At 40.0% G+C, this 21,475-nt stretch overlaps 1 protein-coding gene across 3 annotated transcripts in view; it reads right to left on the bottom strand.

Annotated features, from left to right (window-relative positions):
• The window catches only part of fndc3a (fibronectin type III domain containing 3A), a 97,940-nt gene that overhangs the window by 55,258 nt on the left and 21,207 nt on the right, over positions 1–21,475 (bottom strand). For 2 of the 3 annotated variants that reach the window (XM_081370306.1, XM_081370307.1), the window contains exon 3: positions 1,947–2,022. In XM_081370306.1, coding sequence (XP_081226432.1) covers positions 1,947–2,022 — 76 coding nt within the window. Of the gene's footprint in view, positions 1–1,946; positions 2,023–6,537; positions 6,799–21,475 lie in introns of those variants that run through there. The other variant, XM_081370308.1, reaches the window with a different exon arrangement.

The raw sequence follows: 21,475 nt of genomic DNA, 5'->3' as shown, positions 1-21,475 counted from the left end.
AAAAAAATAACTGTGGTTTTAATTTCAGTTTGTTTACTTTTCACAGACTTAATGACTCATATATGTCACTGAGGGGGGCAGAATATATGCCTCGCGCTCAAGCGTACGCATAAAGCTTGCCGCAAAGCACTGGTAAAAGTAGCCTAATTATTATGAATGTGTCAGGAAAAAATAGCAAGGAGACATTTTAATTGTTTATTAATAAACTAGTGTTTTCAAAGATGAAGTTGACGTTGCTGACTCGCTTTACCGCAGTGTAGTGAAACGTGCGCATGCACCTTTCATTTGGATTACATAATCAGAGAGTATTTGTTTTTTTATTTGAATTGGTTCGTTTAAAAGTAGACATTTCAAGCTTTCTCATGTCTGCGAGGCAAGTATACTATATGCTGAGTTTCGGTTCATTTACGTGACACGCTCCAGTTCTTCTTGCAGTCGAAGGAGGAGCAAGCTCTTAAGTTTATTCCATGCACTGTCAAGTGCTTAAACAGTTTTGTTGTGTTGCTGGTCTTGGCGGTAATTATCTTGCTGCAAATATTGCATCCTTGGCGGTTTAATCACACAAAACCATATTGAAATTTAAATTAATCATGCAGACATAGCTTGATTGTTTTGCACCTTGTGGAGTGTGCGCATAAACTTAATTACAATCCAATGGTTTAGGGCAGTGCATCACGTTAGATTAGATTGATCATCCTTTTACTGCATTGGTCTCAGTTACTCATGTTGCCTCAAATCAACAACTCTCACTGGAAATGAATGACGTCTAGACAGAGATAGAAACTCGGGTCTGCGACTTGGACTCGTGAACTAGAGACTCGAGTCGAGACTTGACTTGAAGACAGACTTGTGAAAAACAAGTAATTTTGGTACAGCATTCCTGATTATATTCTCTCTTTCATACCCCACATGAGAGCATGAAATAACATTTTACTTTTCATTCTTAACATTCATAACTGCAATAATAATAATAATAATAATAATAATAATAATAATAAAAATAATAATAAAAATAATAATAATAATTGGCTGCAATATCAAACTGGGCTGCAGCATACACACCAAGCCAGCATTATTTAATAAATGCGTAACGCATCTTAAGGCACACGTAGCCGTACCCATTGGAAAAGTGCTGTTATATAAATGAACAACAAACAACAGTAACAATATAGCCAAGTCTTACCGTGAGATAATCTTTGTGTCATTTAATTTGAAAAGCAATCAATAAATCCAAAGGGGAGCTGTGGTGTTGCAAAGCTGTCAAGAGGTTTGCTTGCTGTCTATTTTCAAGAAGCATCCATTTCATGTATGCATACATGTCCTTTTCATGTTAAACACTGTTCATTACAACTATTAATTAATTAGCTGAAAGAACTATTGCTAAAAATAGAACAAAAACTTGAAACTTTGACCTCAAAGACTTGAGATGGTCAAAAACTTGACACTTGACTTGGCCTTTAGGGACTTGTGAACATGTCTGTTTCTAGATGCTATGATGCTCTAAATCGCTCTCAGGGTCGTAAACAGGGACCTAATAAAGACTTTTTTATAAGGGCATAACTGGTTTCACTCTATCGAGATTGAAAATTGTAGTAGTTGCATTCCATATAAATCTAAACACTAGATAAAAAGGGTAAATTACGGCATAGTTTAAACTTTAGAGGGGGCATTTGGGGACACTGAGGATTTGTGTTATTCACAATTGTTTAAAAAGAAAAAAATAGTACCCTCAATAATCTGGGAACAGGGACACTCAAATCTCTCCAATAAATTTGGAGAACACAGATACTGCAATCAATTACGAAGGAAGCCCCAAAGTGGTGATAACAATCATCTAAACTTGTGATTTGGCTAAATTAAATGCCACCTGTTCGTAGACTAATGTAATTATGTTTTAAATTACACAGAAATACTACTCAACACAAGAGGAACTTCTTGAATCTTACCTGTGATACACTGAAACTGACCATCATCTCGCTGGATGGTGAAGGCCTCTCCTGGGTTTACCTGCACCAAGATTACCTGAAGAAGGCAAGAAAGATACTGTTAGAGGAAACCAGCCTATTCAGACCACTTCAAAGCTCAGTACTTAGCTAAATACATTCCCTGATTCCGTAAAATTACATAAGCTGCTTGGATGATAGATAACACCGCGCTGAATAAAGATACACGGTATCGATTTGACTGGCCCTACCTGTGAGGGCTCCATGAATAAAATCTAAAAGACTGAACTTCCTGCTGCCTTCATCTTGACCTCATGTAACGCCAAAGCAGAGATACACATGGCTCAGGTTTATTCTAGGCTAATATATCTAGCATAAAAGTGGCCATCATTCAGCCAGGCAAAAACAAGCTTTTACTACCATCATTTTCTTGTGTGGCTATACATAACTGACACGCAAATAGATGAAAATGCATCTGAGTGCAGCAGAAAGTGGAAACACTGTTTACTGACATGACGAAAAGGCTCTGATTCCCAGAAAAAGGAGAGGAAAAACAGGAATATATATATATATATGTATATATGTATGTATATATATATATATCTATGGCTGCGGCTTAGAGTAATCTGAATCGTTAAACAACACAACCAATTTCACTCAAAGTTTTACCCACTCAAACCCACTCATATTTCACACTCTTCCTTAACATTCTAGACAATATTGACAATAAAACTATAAAAATGACCAAATAAAGACAGCAAGAAGAGTAATATAGGGACCAAAACACAACATGTTAAGGGTATTATCTCATTAAAAATGTGCTAATTTACATATATTTCCAGAAGAGAAATCTGAACATTGGATAAAGCCAGATTCAAAATTCTTGTTTCATTTTGTTGACATATTAGAGTCAAAGGTTTTTACAGAAGGGATTTTGGATCTCTCTTTTTATCACTCCATTAATCAGAAAAAATCCAGTTTCGCCCCATTTTTAGGTATAAAATGTTGTATAAATCAGAATCTGAATGATATATGAACAAACCCCTCTGTAAAAACCTTAAGAATATAGATAGGAATACAACTGGAAAGTTTGGTTTATGCAAGTGCTGCTGAAGTGGAGATTTCTGGCTCAGAGTATGAGAAAAAAAACATTTTGAGAAAACGGCATTTAAAGATTTGTATTGTAAAAATTCATACTTTTTTAGTGGAAACAACTATTTAGAGACAAAATATCTTATCAAATCATTAGCAATCAACAATACAAACCACCTAAAACACATCAAAACTTACATAACATAGCATTTATGGCCTTCAACTGAACAGAACCCCAGTGAAATACAGTCATAAACACACTCTGGACATGTCAGAGCACATCACGTAATGCATCTGAACGAATCACGTTGTCAGAAATTGACATCAGCCAATGAGATTTCGCTTTTAGAGTTAAATGCCCCATTGTACTTTCACGATTGGTTGCTGTTAAAAAGGAAATGACCATATTTGGCTCCGACAGCATTGTACAAGAGAGAGAGAGCTTTCCAACGGTATATGTGATGACAGTGTGCAGACAGCGATCACGGAGCAACGGGATGATTTAGAACGCCAACTTTTGTTGAATTTAGGAGAAATCTACAGACGCAAATAGACAAAGTGTAGTAAAATAAAGACTTAAATGTGTATTTCGGACTTTTTTTCACCACAAGTCTGAAAGAAGACATATTATTGAAGACAAATAGTCCAAAATCTCAAAATTGACCAGTGAAAAAAAAAACGATGTCGTTTTTACCTGCCGTGTCTCCACTTAATGGCCTCTTTGTACATAATACATTTTTATAAATACATCACAGCCTCCATAAACATACCAACAACCTTAAAGCCACATGCCAGCAATCACTCAAAATTAGGGGTGTAACAATACATAGTTATATCGCAATAATGATTTGAATCATTGATGTAAACGATATCCGTGATAGAGTTAGTTTTATCCAAGGCTCAGCTTACTGCTTTTATAAGGTATAATTCACCCAGAAAATGTCAATTTTGTCGTCATGTACTCACCCTTAAGTTGTTTCAAACCTATAAGATTTTCGTTCAACTTCCAAACAAAAATGAAGACATTTTTATGCAGCCCAAGAGCTTCAGTGCCTCCATTTAAAGGGATAGGCTACTCCACTTTTTTTGAAAATAGGCTCATTTTACAACTCCCCCAGAGTTAAACAGTTGAGTTTTACCGTTTTTGAATCCATTCAGCCGATCTCCGATTCTGGCGGTACCACTTTTAGCATAGCTTAGCATACATCATTGAAGTGGACAAGACCATTAGCATTTCTCTCAAAAAAATGACCAAAGAGTTTAGATATTTTTCCTATTTAAAACTTGACTCTTCTGTAGTTACATCGTGCACTAAGACCGACGGAAAATGTAAAGTTGCGATTTTCTAGGCTGATATGGCTAGGAACTATACTCTCATTCCTGCGTAATAATCAAGAAACTTTACTGCCGTACCATGAGTGCAGCAGGCGTAATGATATGACGCAGCGCCTGAAAATAGGCTACCTTCCGTCAACATAACCAACGTGACAACCTGCTTGCACAGGGAGCGTTAGAAGTTACCGAGCTGGGCACTATTTTCAGGCGCTGCGTCATATCATTACGACCTGCTGCACTCATGGTACGGCAGTAAAGTTTCTTGATTATTACGCAGGAATGAGAGTATAGTTCCTAGCCATATCAGCCTAGAAAATCGCAACTTTACATTTTCCGTTGGATTATCCCTTTAAAGTCCAAAGTCCATTCCTCAAAAACTTAAAGATCCCAAAAATGTCAAAGGCATCATGCAAATAATCAATCGAGTAGCCTAATCCAAATCCAACAAAAACGCAACAATAACTCTTACATCATCATCGCATCTCGTGTGCCACTGATAAGGCTGCCATTCGTACACCAAAAATGTTCAATGCGCCGTTTTTTATTTTTAGTCAACAAATATTCTAAATTTTAATTTATTTGACAGCCCTAGTGAGTAACACTGACAAAGCCTTCTCTCTTATTATCTTTCACTCCCGAAAGAGGCTCATCATTTGCCTAAAGGTAAGCTGGACATGTCCACAACTGGTCGGCAGAGGTTGCTGTTGTTCGTGTCACCAGAAGTCACCCGCTCTCACTGAAAATCAATGATATTAGTGTCGCTGGAAGTCGCTGTGTAGGTGGACGGGGTTTTAGCAATTAGAAGACAACCTCCTGGCAAACACTCCAACAACATGGCACTGAGTTCTGGGCAAGCACCACTCACATTTTTTTCCCGAAAAGTGCTAATTCACTCAATAGTGAGCTCCAAACGAGTGCTCTAAATTGCTCCTTGGTAATGTGTCTGCCAAGTAATTAAATGTGAAAGCAACCAAACCAAGTAAGTTCAGGAAACTGCACAAATGTATAACTCAGTCTTATAAAAAAAATCTAAATAATTCTGTAAATGATAGCCCTCTACAATACCACATAACCACATAAGAAGGGCAAGGCAGGACTCCACCGTTCAATAGACCTGGTGCAAATCGACACATTAGATCACTCAAGGATGAATGATGATAAAGTGGAGAGGACAACATCACTGGCAGTGACGTACAAACCCACGTCACTCACATGGCTCTGAAACGAGATGGAGAGGTTGGTTCATCGCTCATCAGAGTACAACTTGTTCCATGAAAATCGCTCTGAGTCAGTCTTTCATTGAGCTTTTGTTAAGGCACTATTGATGACACATCTGTTTCGGAGACTAGCAGGAGCACTGATCTATTTCAGTAGAGCAGGGGTCCTTATCTGAAAGCCTCCAGCAGGAAGTCATTTGACTGGCTGATTTTAAAACATATGCCACCTCGTTCAGCTCTCCGCAGTCCTTCACTAAAAGGCTCAATGTTTATGCCTTTCTCATGAGAGGATATGGAATGGGGTTGAGTCACATCAAAAGGTGCAGATGAACTGAGATAAATGTCATGTCATGACCGAGAAATGCATTTTGCTATCAGTCAACAGGTAGAATAAACCCAAGGAGAGATCAGAATCCTAAAAATGTAATTAAGACATTCAGTCAAAACAACATTGCTGAAAGCAGAAAGAAAAAAATACATTGTCCTTTTAGAGAACACACTTTGAAAATAATCAGGGATCCTGGCATACAGATTATTAAAGAGTTGCTTCTACACCATCAGTTAAGAATGTGTACGTGTTCTCAAAAGAGTTGAACTCTGGAGCAAAAACATTGCAAATAACGCGTCATGCCAAGAACAACAGGAACATGTGGCTCTCGCCTCAGCTGAGGGTTAAGAACTGACAGTCCTTCCGGAGATAAAAAAAAAAAACACAACTGAACGAAAGGAGCAGCTTTCGTTTATCTCATTCTCATCTAAAAGCCAACAGCATCAGTCAAGAATGAAGGGGGGAAAAAAAAGTCTACAAGAAGAGAATATTTATCTACTTAATAGATACAAACCCAAATGAATTTCAGTCTCATAGCCTAACCTAAAAATAAGCACAGCATTTTCCCTAACAGTGTGCGTTTCAAAGAAAATAAGCGTGTCAGCGCAGGCAATTTATTTACCTCAGACTTGGGGTGGAAGTCACAATTATAGCGCCTGAACTCCCACGGCTTGGGGCTCCAACTGCGGGTCTCCCCTAACACAGCCATCCTCTGTACGTCCGTCTCACTCTCTGTTCCCATTCATAAGTGCCACCGAGACACACCAGCTACCCCTCGACTGCTGCACACACACACACACACACACACACACAGGAGCGTGTTCTCGATCGACCACATGCGCAGCAGAGAAGAGCGATGCATGAGCAACAGCACACGCAATGATGGGGGTGGCTGAGGGAGGTCTTATTGAATTAAGGTTCAAGCAGCTACATGCTGTTGCGTTCACGTGTGTATGTGAGCCCGAGCTCGCAATTACTCCTTCTTGCTCACTCCTTTGTTCTGCAACACAGCTGTTTATCCCCCCCCCCCTCCTCCTCTCCACTCTCTGTTACAAGTCTCATATACTGCATTATTGACACATTCTCCAGGTCTCTTTCCTTTGCCAACATGCAGTTTTAGACAAAGCAATGTATGTTGTGTGAGAAAAGACTGAATCTTCACTTACTGTAGCCCGCATCTCCCTCTCATCCAGCCACAGCAGTTTCAACAGGCTGGCCGATATTTTAAGGTATCTGGTACCCTCCCGGGGGTCCGAGCCACCCTTCTCCGGCTTCACCCAGTGCTCATGAGATTGGAAGGGCTGCGCGGTGGGTTCGACACATGGGGGCCTGCGTGAACTCTTCACCCTCTTAATCAAAGCGAGAGGAAGGGATATAAGTCTCGCCTAAGTGCGCTAGCTGGAAGCCGTTCACAAGATAACAGGAGCGAAGCCCATGTTTGCACTCTCCCTTTCTCTTTTTTTTTTTAATCTCTCCTCCTCTCTCTGCAGTAGATGGATGACTCTCCCTCTTCTCTCTCTTTCTGGCTCCAACTCTGCCTCGCCACCACCGCCAGTCTCCACGGCAACCCCTTCAACAAATAAGCCCTGGCGATGTCCGCAGCGCGCCACCAATGAGGAGGACAGCTAATCGCCTGTGTTACGCTCGCGAGGGGAGGAGGACCACGAAAAGGAGCGAGGGAGGAAGGCCACGGGCGAGTGGATACAATAGCTCTTTCCACCAAGGGTTTGTAATTCTCACCTTTCCCTCTGTGCCTTACCGGCATTGACTCGTGACTGTTCTTTGGTGAGCAGTGTGTGTGAAAGCGAGTGAATATGGATGTCGTCCAGACTTTACAAACCCACCTTCAGGTAGTGCCAAGTACTGGACTGGCATGGATCCAGCAATTAAAAACATGGATAGGGGTCCTTAAGTTATCCTTGACTTCTTTGTTCTGCGTTTTGCTTTGGTGACAATAGTGAGGGCGCCCCGAGCGACACGCACTCATTCACAGACAGTCACTCACGCATGTCCTCCCTCCTCCTCCTATCCCTCTTCTTTCTATTCTCCATTCACTGAGCGACGCTGCTTCTATTAATACCATGATCGATGTGCACGGATATGAAGTTCAGGTAGTGTAACAGCTTCTTTCGCACCTCAGCCCTCACCTCTATTACAGCAGTGTGTTTCGGTCCTCTCGCTGCAATAGACAGCATGGAAGAGAGGTGCGAAAAGTAGATGCATGAATAGAAGTGACACCCATATGGATAATATGAACCTACCTGTTTTTCTTTGAAAATGATCAATTAAGCCCGTCCTTGATGATACTCGACACAGAAGGAAAGGGAAAAGAAGACTCAAGTTTCTTTGACATTTCTCAGACTACAGAAAGCCGTTTTTCTCAGGCTACAAAAACTTCCTCTTAAGATGGGAATGCCCGAAGGCAGAATGTTCTCATATACTTTACCTGTGTGTTACAGTCAAATCCAGAGTAATCAAACAAGACATTTGTTTTCCTTAAAGCCGTAAGAAAGAGTACATTGGTTGGTCGTCTGAACGACTAGTTGGTTAAGGATACCTTTTAAAATTAAACCGATTTAGTGTCAAGTTCGTCAGACTCCGGTCAGACATGTGACGTCCCTTAAAAACATTGGCCCTTCAATTGGGTAGCTGACAAATATCCAACAAATAAATATGCCTTATAACCAGGATGGGAAAAAATAAATAGGTTCACTCTTACCAGAATCAGTATTATAACGTTTCTGTTTCCGTTTCATCTTTTATAACACAAGATTTTGACCAAATGTATTAAACCACAGGAAAATCTGCCAGTTAAATGGTTTAAAGTAATTTTTCAAGATATTTTTGCCTATTTGCGCATGTAAAACTAAACCCTTGGAAAACAGTTTTTTTTTTATGGGTCAGACACATCCATTCTAATTTAATTTAATTTAACAATCTTGTCGGTTAACAGTTAATGATCGGTTAACAAGCGTTGATTGTCAGTCAGGAAAAGAAAAAGAAATAAACATCCCTCAGTTCTACACTACCCTGCAATTTCTGCTGGTTTCAAAACATACGCTAAGCTGCAAATTCCCTGACATTCTTTTTCACATAAATGTAATGCTTTAACAGTTGGTGACATATCCCTATTCCTACCACACATTCGGTTCAAAGTTTCAAAGGTATACTCAGAATTTGGAAAACAAGCTTTTTTTTTTTTTTTATGCTCCCTGGGCTTCGACCGGCCTGCAAAATGTAGCTAAACTAGAGATACTGCTATCTCTGAATACTTCTAAATCTCTTCTGCAAAATGTTTTAAAGGTGTCTTGCAAGTGCTTTTCTTGATTTTACTTTTATTAATTATTATGTATGAGTATTGTTTATTTTTTTTATTTTTTTTTGTGGCTATCACTGTGTGAAATTCTTTGTGCTGCCGTCTTGACCAGGTCTCCCTGGAAGAAGAGATTGGGATATCTCAATGGGATTTTCCTGGTTAAATAAAGGATAAATAAATTAATTAACATCCATGGAACCCTTTATTAGCAGTACATTGCCATTGCAACTAACCTATTTAGAGTGAAATGCCCATACTCAGTTGTCAAGTCATTTTGGACGCGTCAATGTCACATTTGCGGAGGCCGTACTATTTTAATTCATGATTGATTGACTGCAAAATAAAAATAATAAACAGAACCATAAAATAACGTTATTAATCGGTTAATAGCAATTTCAAATAAGCATTTCTGTTTAGAACGATTAAACAATTTCGTTTCCGTTTTTGTTTCCGTTCCTTGAACGAGTTCAGAGCCCTGCTAATAACTAAGCTTAAAACCCATCACAGTCCTCACAATAAAACCTACAGACTACACAATAGCTGTGTTTCCATTACCCTTCAAATTGTGCACATTGAAAAAACGCCGAATGGAAACACGTTAATTTTGCAAAAACTCCAATATAGTCGCAAAAAAAGTTGAGGTGCTTTTTCAGGCAATTAGAAAAATTTTATATGTCGTAAAACAAAAACCGACAAAAGAAACCATTTACAGGTCACCTGACGTAGATGGCGCGGTGTGTTTTGACAGAAGACAAGACAGAGTTCTTCATTAAACTCATAAAAGACAAAAGTATTACGGTAATACTGGATTCTAAACAACAAAGAAAAGGTCTTCAATTTTTGAAGACCTTGAAGCAGATAGGAGGAAGAAACACTTCATTTGTGCCGCTCCCAAGTATAAGGGGATTTCCTTGCCATTAATGCTTGGATAACACACCTACGTCTCACCTGTTAACAGGAAAGAGTGTATGAGACCAAAAGGAAAGTTAATCAAAAACATATCAATGCTTTCTGGTTGATTTAGAGCCATTTATATGAGAGGCTTAATGGAAACGCCGTCATGTCGCAGTAGTTTTTTACCGACATTTAAAAAATATCACAAAAGTTTTGTAAAAATCTGTAATGGACACGGGGCTAATGACAAAAACAAAGCTCAGTGAAGGCGATTTGATGCTCAACAGTAATTGTCTTTAAATAGATTGCTATGGGGTCACAACAATGCTGCTATATTTGCATTGTAAAGTTGTCATGTCATGATGCACGGGTGCTTCCACAGTCAGCTTGGTAAAACCCTCTCCACAGTCCACAGCTAAATTAACCTATATTAAAATATGAAATGATATAAGTCACCCTAAATTATCCTATGAGGTGTTCATCTACTTATTTTGTCTCTATACATATTCAAGCAAACTGGCAGGCAATTTCTTTAATATGTTCAGACTATAAATTGAGGCAGTAAAATGTCAGAGATAAGAGATGTAGTATCCAGGTGGTTGAGTGACAATGATTTGTACGAGCAAAGATTAGAGATGGGAACATTGTTGCTCTAATGCGTCACGACCAGGCTGAACTTGCCGGGTTTAGGCACAAGGCCATCAGGAGGAGGGGGGGGCGAGAGTGATTAGCAAACACAGCTACAGTGGTTAGCGCTGGCTTTATTACCCTGGAGATGGGCCAGTGGTGCCGTTGCGTTCACGGCTGTTAGCAACTGACGTCTGTGCTTCTCCGATGAGTCAGGGCTCAGGTTCCTCACTATTTGTTCCTCTTTAATTGTTTACCGTGTGACAACGTGGCACTGCAGCTGGGCTGACACGAAACAGAAATATGTGACATCGAAGAGGAGCCTCTGGATGACGATGCCATACAGGAATAAGCATGAAAACATAGGTTCACATAGTCTCAAAGTAAATGACTTCAAGGCAGAGGCATAATCTCAAACCTGTTTTTCCAGTGGTTTCCAACTTTTCTATGGTTTAGATGGCACGGAATATAGTTCAATAGTAGGGCTGGGTTTCGATTCAAATTTCAAGAATCGATTCGATTCCGATTCTCAAGATCTTGAATCGATTATCATTATTCGATTCGATTCGATCCGATCCGATCTTCGAGATTTAGATAATGGTTTTTGAAAAAAGCATTTTTTTCCAGCTGTTACCTGAATTACAGGACTGTAGTTATGCAACATATTGATACTATTATTATAGACATTCAACTGCAAATTAATGGAGTATTGGTGGTTGTAAAGAACACTCCCCCTTCCAGAGTGTTGATACAACTGCTTTCACAAACTTGCACTGGTGTAGACGACCGAGGACGCAGAGGTATATCAGCACCAGTAGACCGATTATTTAGACGCGAACCTGATGTATTATTAAAAATGACTAAGAATTTTCCAAAAAGCTGCTATAGTTCAGATGCAAATGCACCTTTATTTTTTATTTTAATGATCAACATTTAGAACACATTTGTTCTAAGCCAGTGCAAATGTAAACAGATTGTTGGTTACTGGCTTCACAGTAAACAGAGTAGAGATGCGCGGATGGGCTATTACTTCAACCGCATCACAAAACTCATCCGTCCGCAGTCTCCGCACCATCGTTTGACCAATTTTCAAAACCGCACCCGCCCGCCATCCACTTAATGTATGCATACATAACATTTTTTATTTGATTGGTTAACCGCCCGCCACCCATCCGAATTTAATTAAAATATAATTTTTCGTCACGACATCCGCCCGATCCACGGTTTATCCGCGGAGTCCGCGGCTGTAACCGCCAACCGCGCATCTCTACACAGAATGTAAATAAAATTTGAACTTACAAAACCTTTAGAAAACCTTTGCTTTTGTCAAGCTCGTTCTCTGCATTGCTTCTGAACCCGAAATGGTGTCAGATCGCAGCTTTGAGCGTTTCTGGAGTTTTCAAAGCAACCGCATGCTTAACGTTACTGACGTTGTTTTAATGTCCTTCCACCTCGCGCGCATGCGTGAATTCAATGACGCAGCAAGTTAAAGTTCACGGGGAAAATCGATCCTCTGAGTTACGGATCGATCTTTAGAAATTAATATGAAAATCGATTCAGAATCGGTGAATCGATTTTTTCAACACAGCCCTATTCAATAGTCTGAAACTGCTGTGTTTCCTATGTTCATAGCATTAGTACAACTGCAGCTAATGCCAAGCTAACTGAATTGTGTCAAAAACAGACATACATAGGCCTCTGGCACTTTGCGTTACTGTTGCAAAGCAAGAGACCTCCTCAGCAAGCTCTGGCAGAAGAGCTTTACAGTGAGACTGTGGGAAGTATTGATTTACCAAGCAAAGAGCCTCAAGGCATCGTGCCTTTGGTAAGAGTGGGTGATGCTGTTGTTGGTCCAATGAGGGTTTTTGCAATAGTGGTCATTTCTTCCTCCTCCTCCCTTGGCTTGCTCTCTTCAAGCCTGATGTGCCACGCAGAAGCTAACGCTAAATATTTTTAGCTTAAATAAAAGTGTTAGCGGGGAAAGTGATGGTAAGTCATTGTTCAGTACATTTGAAGTACAGATGGTTATCTATAGGAAAAGCTATTTGAAGAGGCTGCTTTATAATGAAATGGTACATAAACGTTTGGATAAGTGTCAATAGTAAAATGCAAAACTGTGACAAGATACTGATCTTTGACAGTCAACCTGAGGCGCATACAATGTGTGCAAAGTGCGACCTTAACCTGTGACGAATCAAATATGTGCCCCCAATCCAAAGTCTGCTAACATCAAAGCTGGACTAATATCTGCAATTTGTATTCCATGACAAACATTGCAGGTGAACCTAAACTATAGGTGAATGGGAGAGAACCAGCATTGTAGGGAGCCATTGTGTGAAAGCAACCTCACCCTTTTTCCATGATGGTGCAGACAAGAGTGAGAATTCAGCTCCACAACGGTGAATGGGAAATGGTTACTTGAGATGACTGTCAGCTCTACAAAGAATTGTCCATTTTCTCTCCTATTAGGTGATAAGTGAGACACCCACAAGAGAGAGGGAGAGAGACAAAGACTGAAACTCATTGCTATGGAAACATTGCTTAGTTCACCAATGAGCACAGGGAGGAGTAACGTGTGTGTGTGGGGGGGGAGTGGGGACAAAGGGAAAGATTAATGTTTGGTTCAGCCATTTTATGGTTTCAGAGGGCACGGCTCGATGAATGCCCGTAACTCAGGCACTGCGTGGTATCACGGGCACGACACATGAATCCACCCCCAGTTCTGGTCTTAGGCCCAGCTGTGCGTCCCCTGTCCACCTCCTCATGTCAGGATGGCGTTAAGCAGAGGAGAGGGTGAGGGGGTATTCACTTTCATTTCACCCAACTGACTCACTCGATAAAAACAGCCTCATTATCCACATCATGTGGGGGTAATTTCTTTGTGTGCTTAAAAGCCATTTAATGAAGCAGAGTAATGCATTCCTAAATAAAATGGAGTTCAGGGTTGAGTAAAGCAAACTCTCTCACAATAGGGATGTGCGCATCAACTAATTTGACAGTAATTTAAACAGTTTTGTAACCCACAAGTCGACTAGTCTAAAAGTAAGAACCCCTTTAAAGACTTGTGTATATAAGATCCATTTGAAACACCCAATGAATCAAACAGTCAAATCCCATAATAAATGCCGAGCACTTGGCAAATAAAGCTGATTCTGAAGCTCAGTAGTTTTTTCGGAGCTGAAGTGAAAACGCGATTTGCTTGCTTCGGCTAACTTTGGCTGTGCTGAATTACGCATGACTCTAGTGGAATTATGCCAGTTTAACATGACAAAGCTTACATAAAACTTTTCCGTTTAATTTCTAATTCAAAATACTCCCGCATCTCGTTTGCCTTTTGAGCGGTCATTTCTGTGCTCTCCACGACAGGAAGAAAACGCATGGAATTTGTGATAAAATGATTAGGCCATACCACTTAATGTATTATTTTTCCAAGTGTTCTGCTAATGTATTATTTTTCAAAGTGTTCTGCTATTTAAAATGCTTTTAAATATAAATGTAACAAAGTTAAAGGCACAAGGAAGAAGGAGAACCGGTAAACGGAACTTTTAAAATAAATAAAACGAAAGTAAACGGCAGGTGCTTCATAGCAGACTACCGCCCATACATTGACAAAACCAAGCGGCAACCTTCTGGTCTCTCTCTTGAATTCAACACAGAAGTGACTTAAAGGAGACATATCATGCTTTTAAATCGTTCCTTTTTACATATAAATCATACATTTGTGGTCTATATAAAGCGGAACTGCAATGCTTGGGTCTGAATTCCTCATTATTATAGCTCCACAGGCCCCTTTTCTGATGTGCGTCTGAGAGCAACTCGTTTTGGTGCGGTCTTTTTAAAAGCAAATGAGACACGTCATACCCCGCCCCCTCTCCAGGTTGTAGAGGTGACACTCGGTTCAACTCCACCCCGTTCGGCCATTTTTGTAGTTTGATAGCAGAGATACGATTATCTAGCGGCACAGAAACTTTTGGACATCCAAGATTTGAGTCAACACAGAAAACATTTCATCATTGGATAGTTTTTTCGTTTTATTAAAGTGTTGTTTTATGTCAGCTTAATGCCCGGAACGCTTTTCAGAAAAGATAAGGCAACTTATTTAGCACAATTCACACGGTAATTCAGGAAAAAAATATCTCCGAATGCTCCACATGAAACTTAGGTATTCCAACCCTTTACCACCGTGTCGATTTATTTTGATTAATATGTGCGAGGGAGAGAGAGCAAGACAGCGCCTAGTTTGGAGACGGTGAAGCCTTGTTTACACTTTCGCCTGGCTCTGAAGAGAGAGAGCGCGCGCGCAACCGGGTCTCTCTCTCTGCTCGTTCTTTCAGTTAAACATGCGCCCTGTCACAAGCACGGCAGTTCATCTACATTACTTACCGATCAAATAAGACTTTGGCGGGACAAAAAAAAACACTTTGGCGGGCGCTAAAACAAGTTCAATGCAGGAAAAACCCTGTTGTTGCTGAAGTAGTTATCCTTAAAGTGCTTCGCGTTCGCGCACACAAAAATGACTTTATGGGTACATTTCCGTTAAAAATAAAACTCAACCAGGCACTTCGAAGAGGTTCTGATGCTGGGAGACGGTTTAATGAAGCGTGTGGGTTACTACATCCAACAACCGAACATTTTGACTTACCCTCTCGTAAGTTCTGCATCCTTTAGCTTGGACTACAAAATTGCAGCGAGAAATAACAATGGCGGACTGCTCGAAGTGTTGAGCCGGTAGTCAATGTCCTTATTTGGCAGTTTCGCTGCAAATACTGTGACGTAATTGTTCACAAAACGTCATAGAGAATAGAAAAATCGGGACAGGTTGAAAAATATGACCAAAACAGAATACAAAGATATCAACGAAGCACCTGAAGAGACTAATTTCAAATTTTCTATACTTCTAAACACTAAAAATATACAATAAAATGCATTTAATGGCTAAAAAAGTGGATTTAGCATGATATGTCCCCTTTAAAGCAGGGCTATGCAGTTTCGGGAATTTCTTCGCTGTATTCTCGCTTTTTGCTCGCAGGTTTCTCTCTAGAGCTCCCCCCACAGCTTCGGAATAGATATTTGACAACACTGTCGAAAAACTCGTTGGCGACTCTCAGATACCAGAGGCTAGTAGATCAACGACATCAAAGCAGATGGGACATTCTTTAAAACGTCTTCTTCATTCGGGTTCGACCCGCATCGCAATGACGACAGCATTTTAGCTGATTTTTTTGCCGTAACGCAACTCATACATTGCGAGACCTGATATCACGCGATACTTCCAGACGCTGCGGCCGGCGGCCCGCCAGCTCAAAGTTGCAAGGGTGGTTTTTCAGCTCACAGGCGCTTGGGGGGTGCGAGACGACCACCATTCAACCCGAAAAAAGTCATATAACTATTCCAATGACTCCGAAGCTGTTCAGTTACGGTAAAAAACCTGCATAGTTCACCTTTAAACTGCAATTCATCGACTGACTGCTAGAGACAGGTTCCAAAAGATAGTAAATCTCATTTTTTTTTTATAACTCCTCGGTTTAAATTACATTCAGATGCATAATTAGGGCGTGGCCATTTGAGTGGCAGGTGCATTGCCGCTGATGTCACTACTACATGCTGCCAAGATGGCAACGGCCAACTCCGCCCACTTTGGGCTTCAAAAATGCTCTTCAGAAACCTACGGGTGATGTCACGGACACTACGTCCATATTTTTTTACAGTCTATAGACTAAACGCAACGTAAACGTCCCAGGCCATTTTCCACTGTTGTCACTCCTCCTCTTATCCTTCAGAGCTCCTGGGACTCCAGACTGGTGCAGCACGTAGTGACGTTCATTAACACTTGCGCCACCGGCCTCACTTCGTTTCCACGGCTCGCGTCCTGCTCTTCACCGTAACATTAATAACACAGTAATTTGAACTATAAAATCTTGTGTATTTTCTTCTGTGTAATCAACTATTGTTTTCAGTGTCGACTAGTTTTGCACATCCCTACCTCACGATACCATATACATTGTGAAACAGTGATTTTGTAAGTGGATTTAGACAACCAGTTGCTTTACTAATTGAACTGTAAAGTAAATGATATGCACAAACGAATAAAATTAAGAACAAATGACATACATCAATATCCATTATATTGGAACAGCCCTAATTGCGCTTACAGACCAATAAAAGTAAATGAGAGAAAAGACTGGCTTTCACTTCGACTTCCTGTTAACAGGAAAGAGTGTATGAGACCAAAAGGAAAGTGAATCAAAAACATATCAATGCTTTCTGGTCGATTTAGAGCCATTTATATGAGAGGCTTTTCGGCACAACTAAGATCACTCTGTTCTTATCCAGCACAGGCTTCCTGTAGAGTGGCCGTTTCTACTCTGCCAAGAGTTTTTGCTCTTAAGGTAAGCCTGGCTGCCCGGTGTGTGCACGTACAACCAAAGTGTTTGAAGTCCACATAAAAACCTGAAACGATCCAAGGCAGAGGGAGGAAAAGACTGTAAATGAAAGCATAAAAGGCCTCTTGCTGGGAGGAGGGAGGAAAGGGGGGTTCCACCAAATCTTTACAATGAAGAGAACAGCTGGGCACCTGGGCACCTATTAGTAAGTATTGATAAACAATGGCCTGATTCATCTAGTTCTGGCTCTGGCACAGACAAACAGGCTGGCAGGGAGTAGAGAGGAGAGGAGAGACATAGGTGTAGGTAGGAAGGGGAAATGAATAGAAACTGTGATTCACTGTGCATGTATTCCACTTTGCTTTCATGAGAGAGCAGCAGTGATATTGCCACACTGATATTTCGCTTCCCTCAGTGCAACTGCGACGTCAAATGCACACGTGCTACGCGGCACACAGTAGGAAGGAGGAGGGAACCCGGTTACGGAGTGAGAGTGCAGTGGGAAAGGTCAGGTCAGAGGTGCAAGTCATCATGGCACGTTGTCACTACTGTTTTCGCCAGGATATGTCACTCGGTCCAGGGTCACGGGGACTCAGGGTTCCTTCAGTTCAGTTGAAAACTCCTTCCCCAGTCTCTCTAACACAAACACACCTCCTCGAAACACAGACCAGGAGTCATTCACTTTACCTTGAGCTCTCCCAGTTGCAAACATCAAACACACACCTGGGAAGGCGCCACGGTCGTGATTAGTTGTAGGAATAAAAGGCCACATATGAAGAGAAATGCCAAAGGCACAAACAAAGACGCTTGCGTGGTAATTATCACAGAGCTAGCCCTGGCATTTCACACTGGTAAAGACTCATTTGTATTCTTGCACTGCTGTGGAAGCTTGACATGAAACCCATCATGCTATCTCTTGCATATGTGGATCTTGACAGGTGGCATCTACCTGTTCCCTAACGGAAGAAAGCGTCTGCATCCTAACATTGCTTTCCATTGCGTCTAGACACCAAGAAAAACTAGGGTAAGGCATTAAAAAAAGCAATATCATCGTAATCGTATATATCCCATGCTCTACAGAAGCCATTTCTATCAATGACTCCAACCATTGCAATTCTCCAACCTGTGGTTTTATGAATGAGGAGAGCAGAAGGTGATAAAAATGAACGGGGATAAAAAGGGTCATAGGAATGGAAGATTGGAGCAGGGGACGGTGTGTATGCATTTTCTGCCTCTTTAAGTGCTCAGTGGACCAAAGGGAAGATTGGGAAGGGCTTGTCAGGTGATCGCTGCAGGGAGTTGAAAGTCAACAGCACGCTATTAAAAACGCGGCCTTGCCGGCCCTCGATAGACTTCCACTACATGTGGTGGGTGAGTAAAACATCCTTAAACAACTTCCACCATTCTTCAGACTTGAGGATTTAAATCTTTAAGAGCCTGAAACAATGGTTAACACTTATCTGAGTGCACTATAATTTGCCAAGCCACAAGTGTACATAAGAGTGCATTTACTCATTGCAATTTAGGGTAATTACCAATGAGATGGACTGAAATTCCACTTCCTAAAAACACACCAAAATATGACGCATTCAAACAAGGTGAAAGGCATTATAGTTTCTCCTTCTTTGGAACAGCAGTCACGATCACTAAAGAGAAATCAGCCTGACATTGGTGAGAGTGACAGCAGTAGCACCAAGTCTTGTCACGGACACTGACTCTCGCCATGACAGCCCCAGGGGCCAGCGACGGACGGACAGCTCCTCGCCTTGGACTTTACTCCCACTATCACTCTTCTCCGTGCAGGGTCAGGGTCAGGGTCAGTGACGCAATGAATGCCCAGAGCAATTAGAGCTGATGCCGACACTTTGAGAGTTACGCCACTCCTCGTCTACGATGACGGAATGTTAACAACATCACAAGAACAATTTGTGTGCAGCAACAGAGCTCACTAAATTGTCATTGTAATGATTTTTAAGCAGCATCATTTATTTAATAATGCGCTGTCAGTCATTGTAAAACTTCACGGTTTTATGGACACCGCCATGTTTGATACTGTCGCTATGGTTCATTAGAAAGCAGTTGTGACTTCAGCGGTTTGATCATACAGCTGAATGAACACATTCAAGCAGCTACTTTAACCTTCTGAATGAACAAAACATTTCAGGATTCACACTTGTAAGCAATTGATGCTGTAAATCCCCAAAAGCGACTGTGAACGCAGCCATATTTAACACCTTTCCTAATTAGGCCTACACTGCATAAACCTCATCTTTTGTCATAAATAGTATACTTGGGGGGGGGGTTGTTACAATATTCGATTAAAGGTATAGCGGAGGATTTTTTACTTCCGGGTGGATCACCTATACTATTGGTCCTCCTAATTGTCAATCATTCTGGTGAATCAATCAAATTTTTCAAAAAGTGGAGAGGGCGGGTCTTATCTAAAATTCGGAAAGATCCTCCGCTATACCTTTAATCTAAAAAAAATTGATAGATTAATCAATTAAAAAATAAATAAGAAGGATCCATAAAATTAGTTCAAGCCCTAAATATGTATTTGCTCCTTGTTTTACACCACGTTCTCGTGCCACGAATATGAAATATTAAGATATAGATAACCAGAGAAGATGTGCAGCTGATATCGATTACAGTTTCCACGTCACGTTAAATCAACCATTATGGATTATTTAAGGGTTTTTTTAAGAGCTGAGCTGCTTGCATGTAATTGAAATGAGCCACTATAAAACATGCAGTGCATCAGACTAAATTTAGACTAAATTCGATTTTACTTTAATTAATTGTGCCGTCCTATTTATTCATTAATGATTTAATTATCAGCTTTTCATCAACTCGTGAACCTTCTGCAGTTCCCTCATCGTTTGGGAAACCTGGTGTCACAGTTTTGTGTATTTGTTCATTGCTATTTTTATTATTACTATTAGTAGAAGTAGATCATTTATTACAATATTTATTATAGTAACTTAATTTTATTTATGATTTTTTTATAAAAACAAAACATTGTGCATTTAATTAGTTTATTTATATTACATTCTTTGTCTTTTCATTGTGTTGGATGTTGGTGATATATTACTTACTAGATGATAATCTTAGGTAATATTAGGAGCTATTGAGGAGAACACGTGTAATATTAAATAACAGTAGGACCTAATGACAGGAGACTTGAAAAGAGAAGTGCTATGCCGTTTGGTCGGGAGTTATTTAATAAATCTTTCTGAATTATACTCCACCTTGTAACCCGCTTTATTATTATTTTTCTCACGTCCGAGACGCTGTGTAAGCCTAAAATAAGATTTTCATTTTCGTCATACCTCTTCCCCTTCTGAACTGCTCAGTCTGGTCTTGCCGATACTGCCCTATGCTGTATTTATTTTGGATTATATTTATTTGGATAATTACCTAACTATTGCAAAAGTAAATCTGAAGTCTTAAAGGAGGCTTGTGTATTTTTCGCCATCAAATATGACAAAAGAGTAGCAAAGTCAGAGTAACCGGTTTGTTTGTCACGACTCCATAATTCTCAGGGCACAAAGGACCAGCATGCCATTTTGCATGTTTTAACACTAGAACTACCAAGGCAGTCATTTTGACTGTTTTAAAATTTTGCAATGTAATAACTTTGCTGAAATAAAACCCATATAACTATAGGACCCTGACTTTTCCTTTTAAATGTGTCTATATTTTATTCTATCATTGTTATTTTATTAAAATTACAAGACACAAAAGAGTTTTGAGTATTTCTACCTTGAATGGCCATAACAATCATACTGACCGTAATATGCATACAATTTTCATTGTAATTTTACAGCATGATATTTTTACTCACTAAAACAAATATTGGTTACTAAATCAGTTTGTTTTCTCGCAGTTTATTATATTTTCATATTATTTTCCCGTGACGGTCAGATTGACTGTTTTGGCCAGTTTGGAGCATATGTGTTTCATATGTGCCCATAAAAGTTTTACCTATGCATTAATGCATATTGGCGATGTTTTGCAAGTTATTGTATTCTAATATCCAAGGATGAATACATTTGTCATTTTACAAAGATAATAAAAGAAAATTTATCACTTTCGACTTTGTATTTGTAATTACAATAGGCCTAGCTGTTCTGTGGTTGTCGATTAACTAATACATTTACACATAGGCCTGCATTAGAGTTAAAATGTAGTGTTCTGATGTTTATTATTACCTATCCTAACATTACAGATCCATTTATTCTTAGATTTGATATAGTTTATTGAAATTATATGCAAATAACGTATGAGCGGTGAGAATGACTACTATGGCCATTATAGTAGTTATAGAATTCCGGTAGTTC

The sequence above is a fragment of the Scardinius erythrophthalmus genome, assembly GCF_964197995.2.
Source record: "Scardinius erythrophthalmus genome assembly, chromosome: 7".
In the NCBI taxonomy this organism is placed as follows: domain Eukaryota; kingdom Metazoa; phylum Chordata; class Actinopteri; order Cypriniformes; family Leuciscidae; genus Scardinius; species Scardinius erythrophthalmus.
Note: the sequence above shows the minus strand (reverse complement) of the source record. Positions and strands in the feature narration are given on the sequence as shown.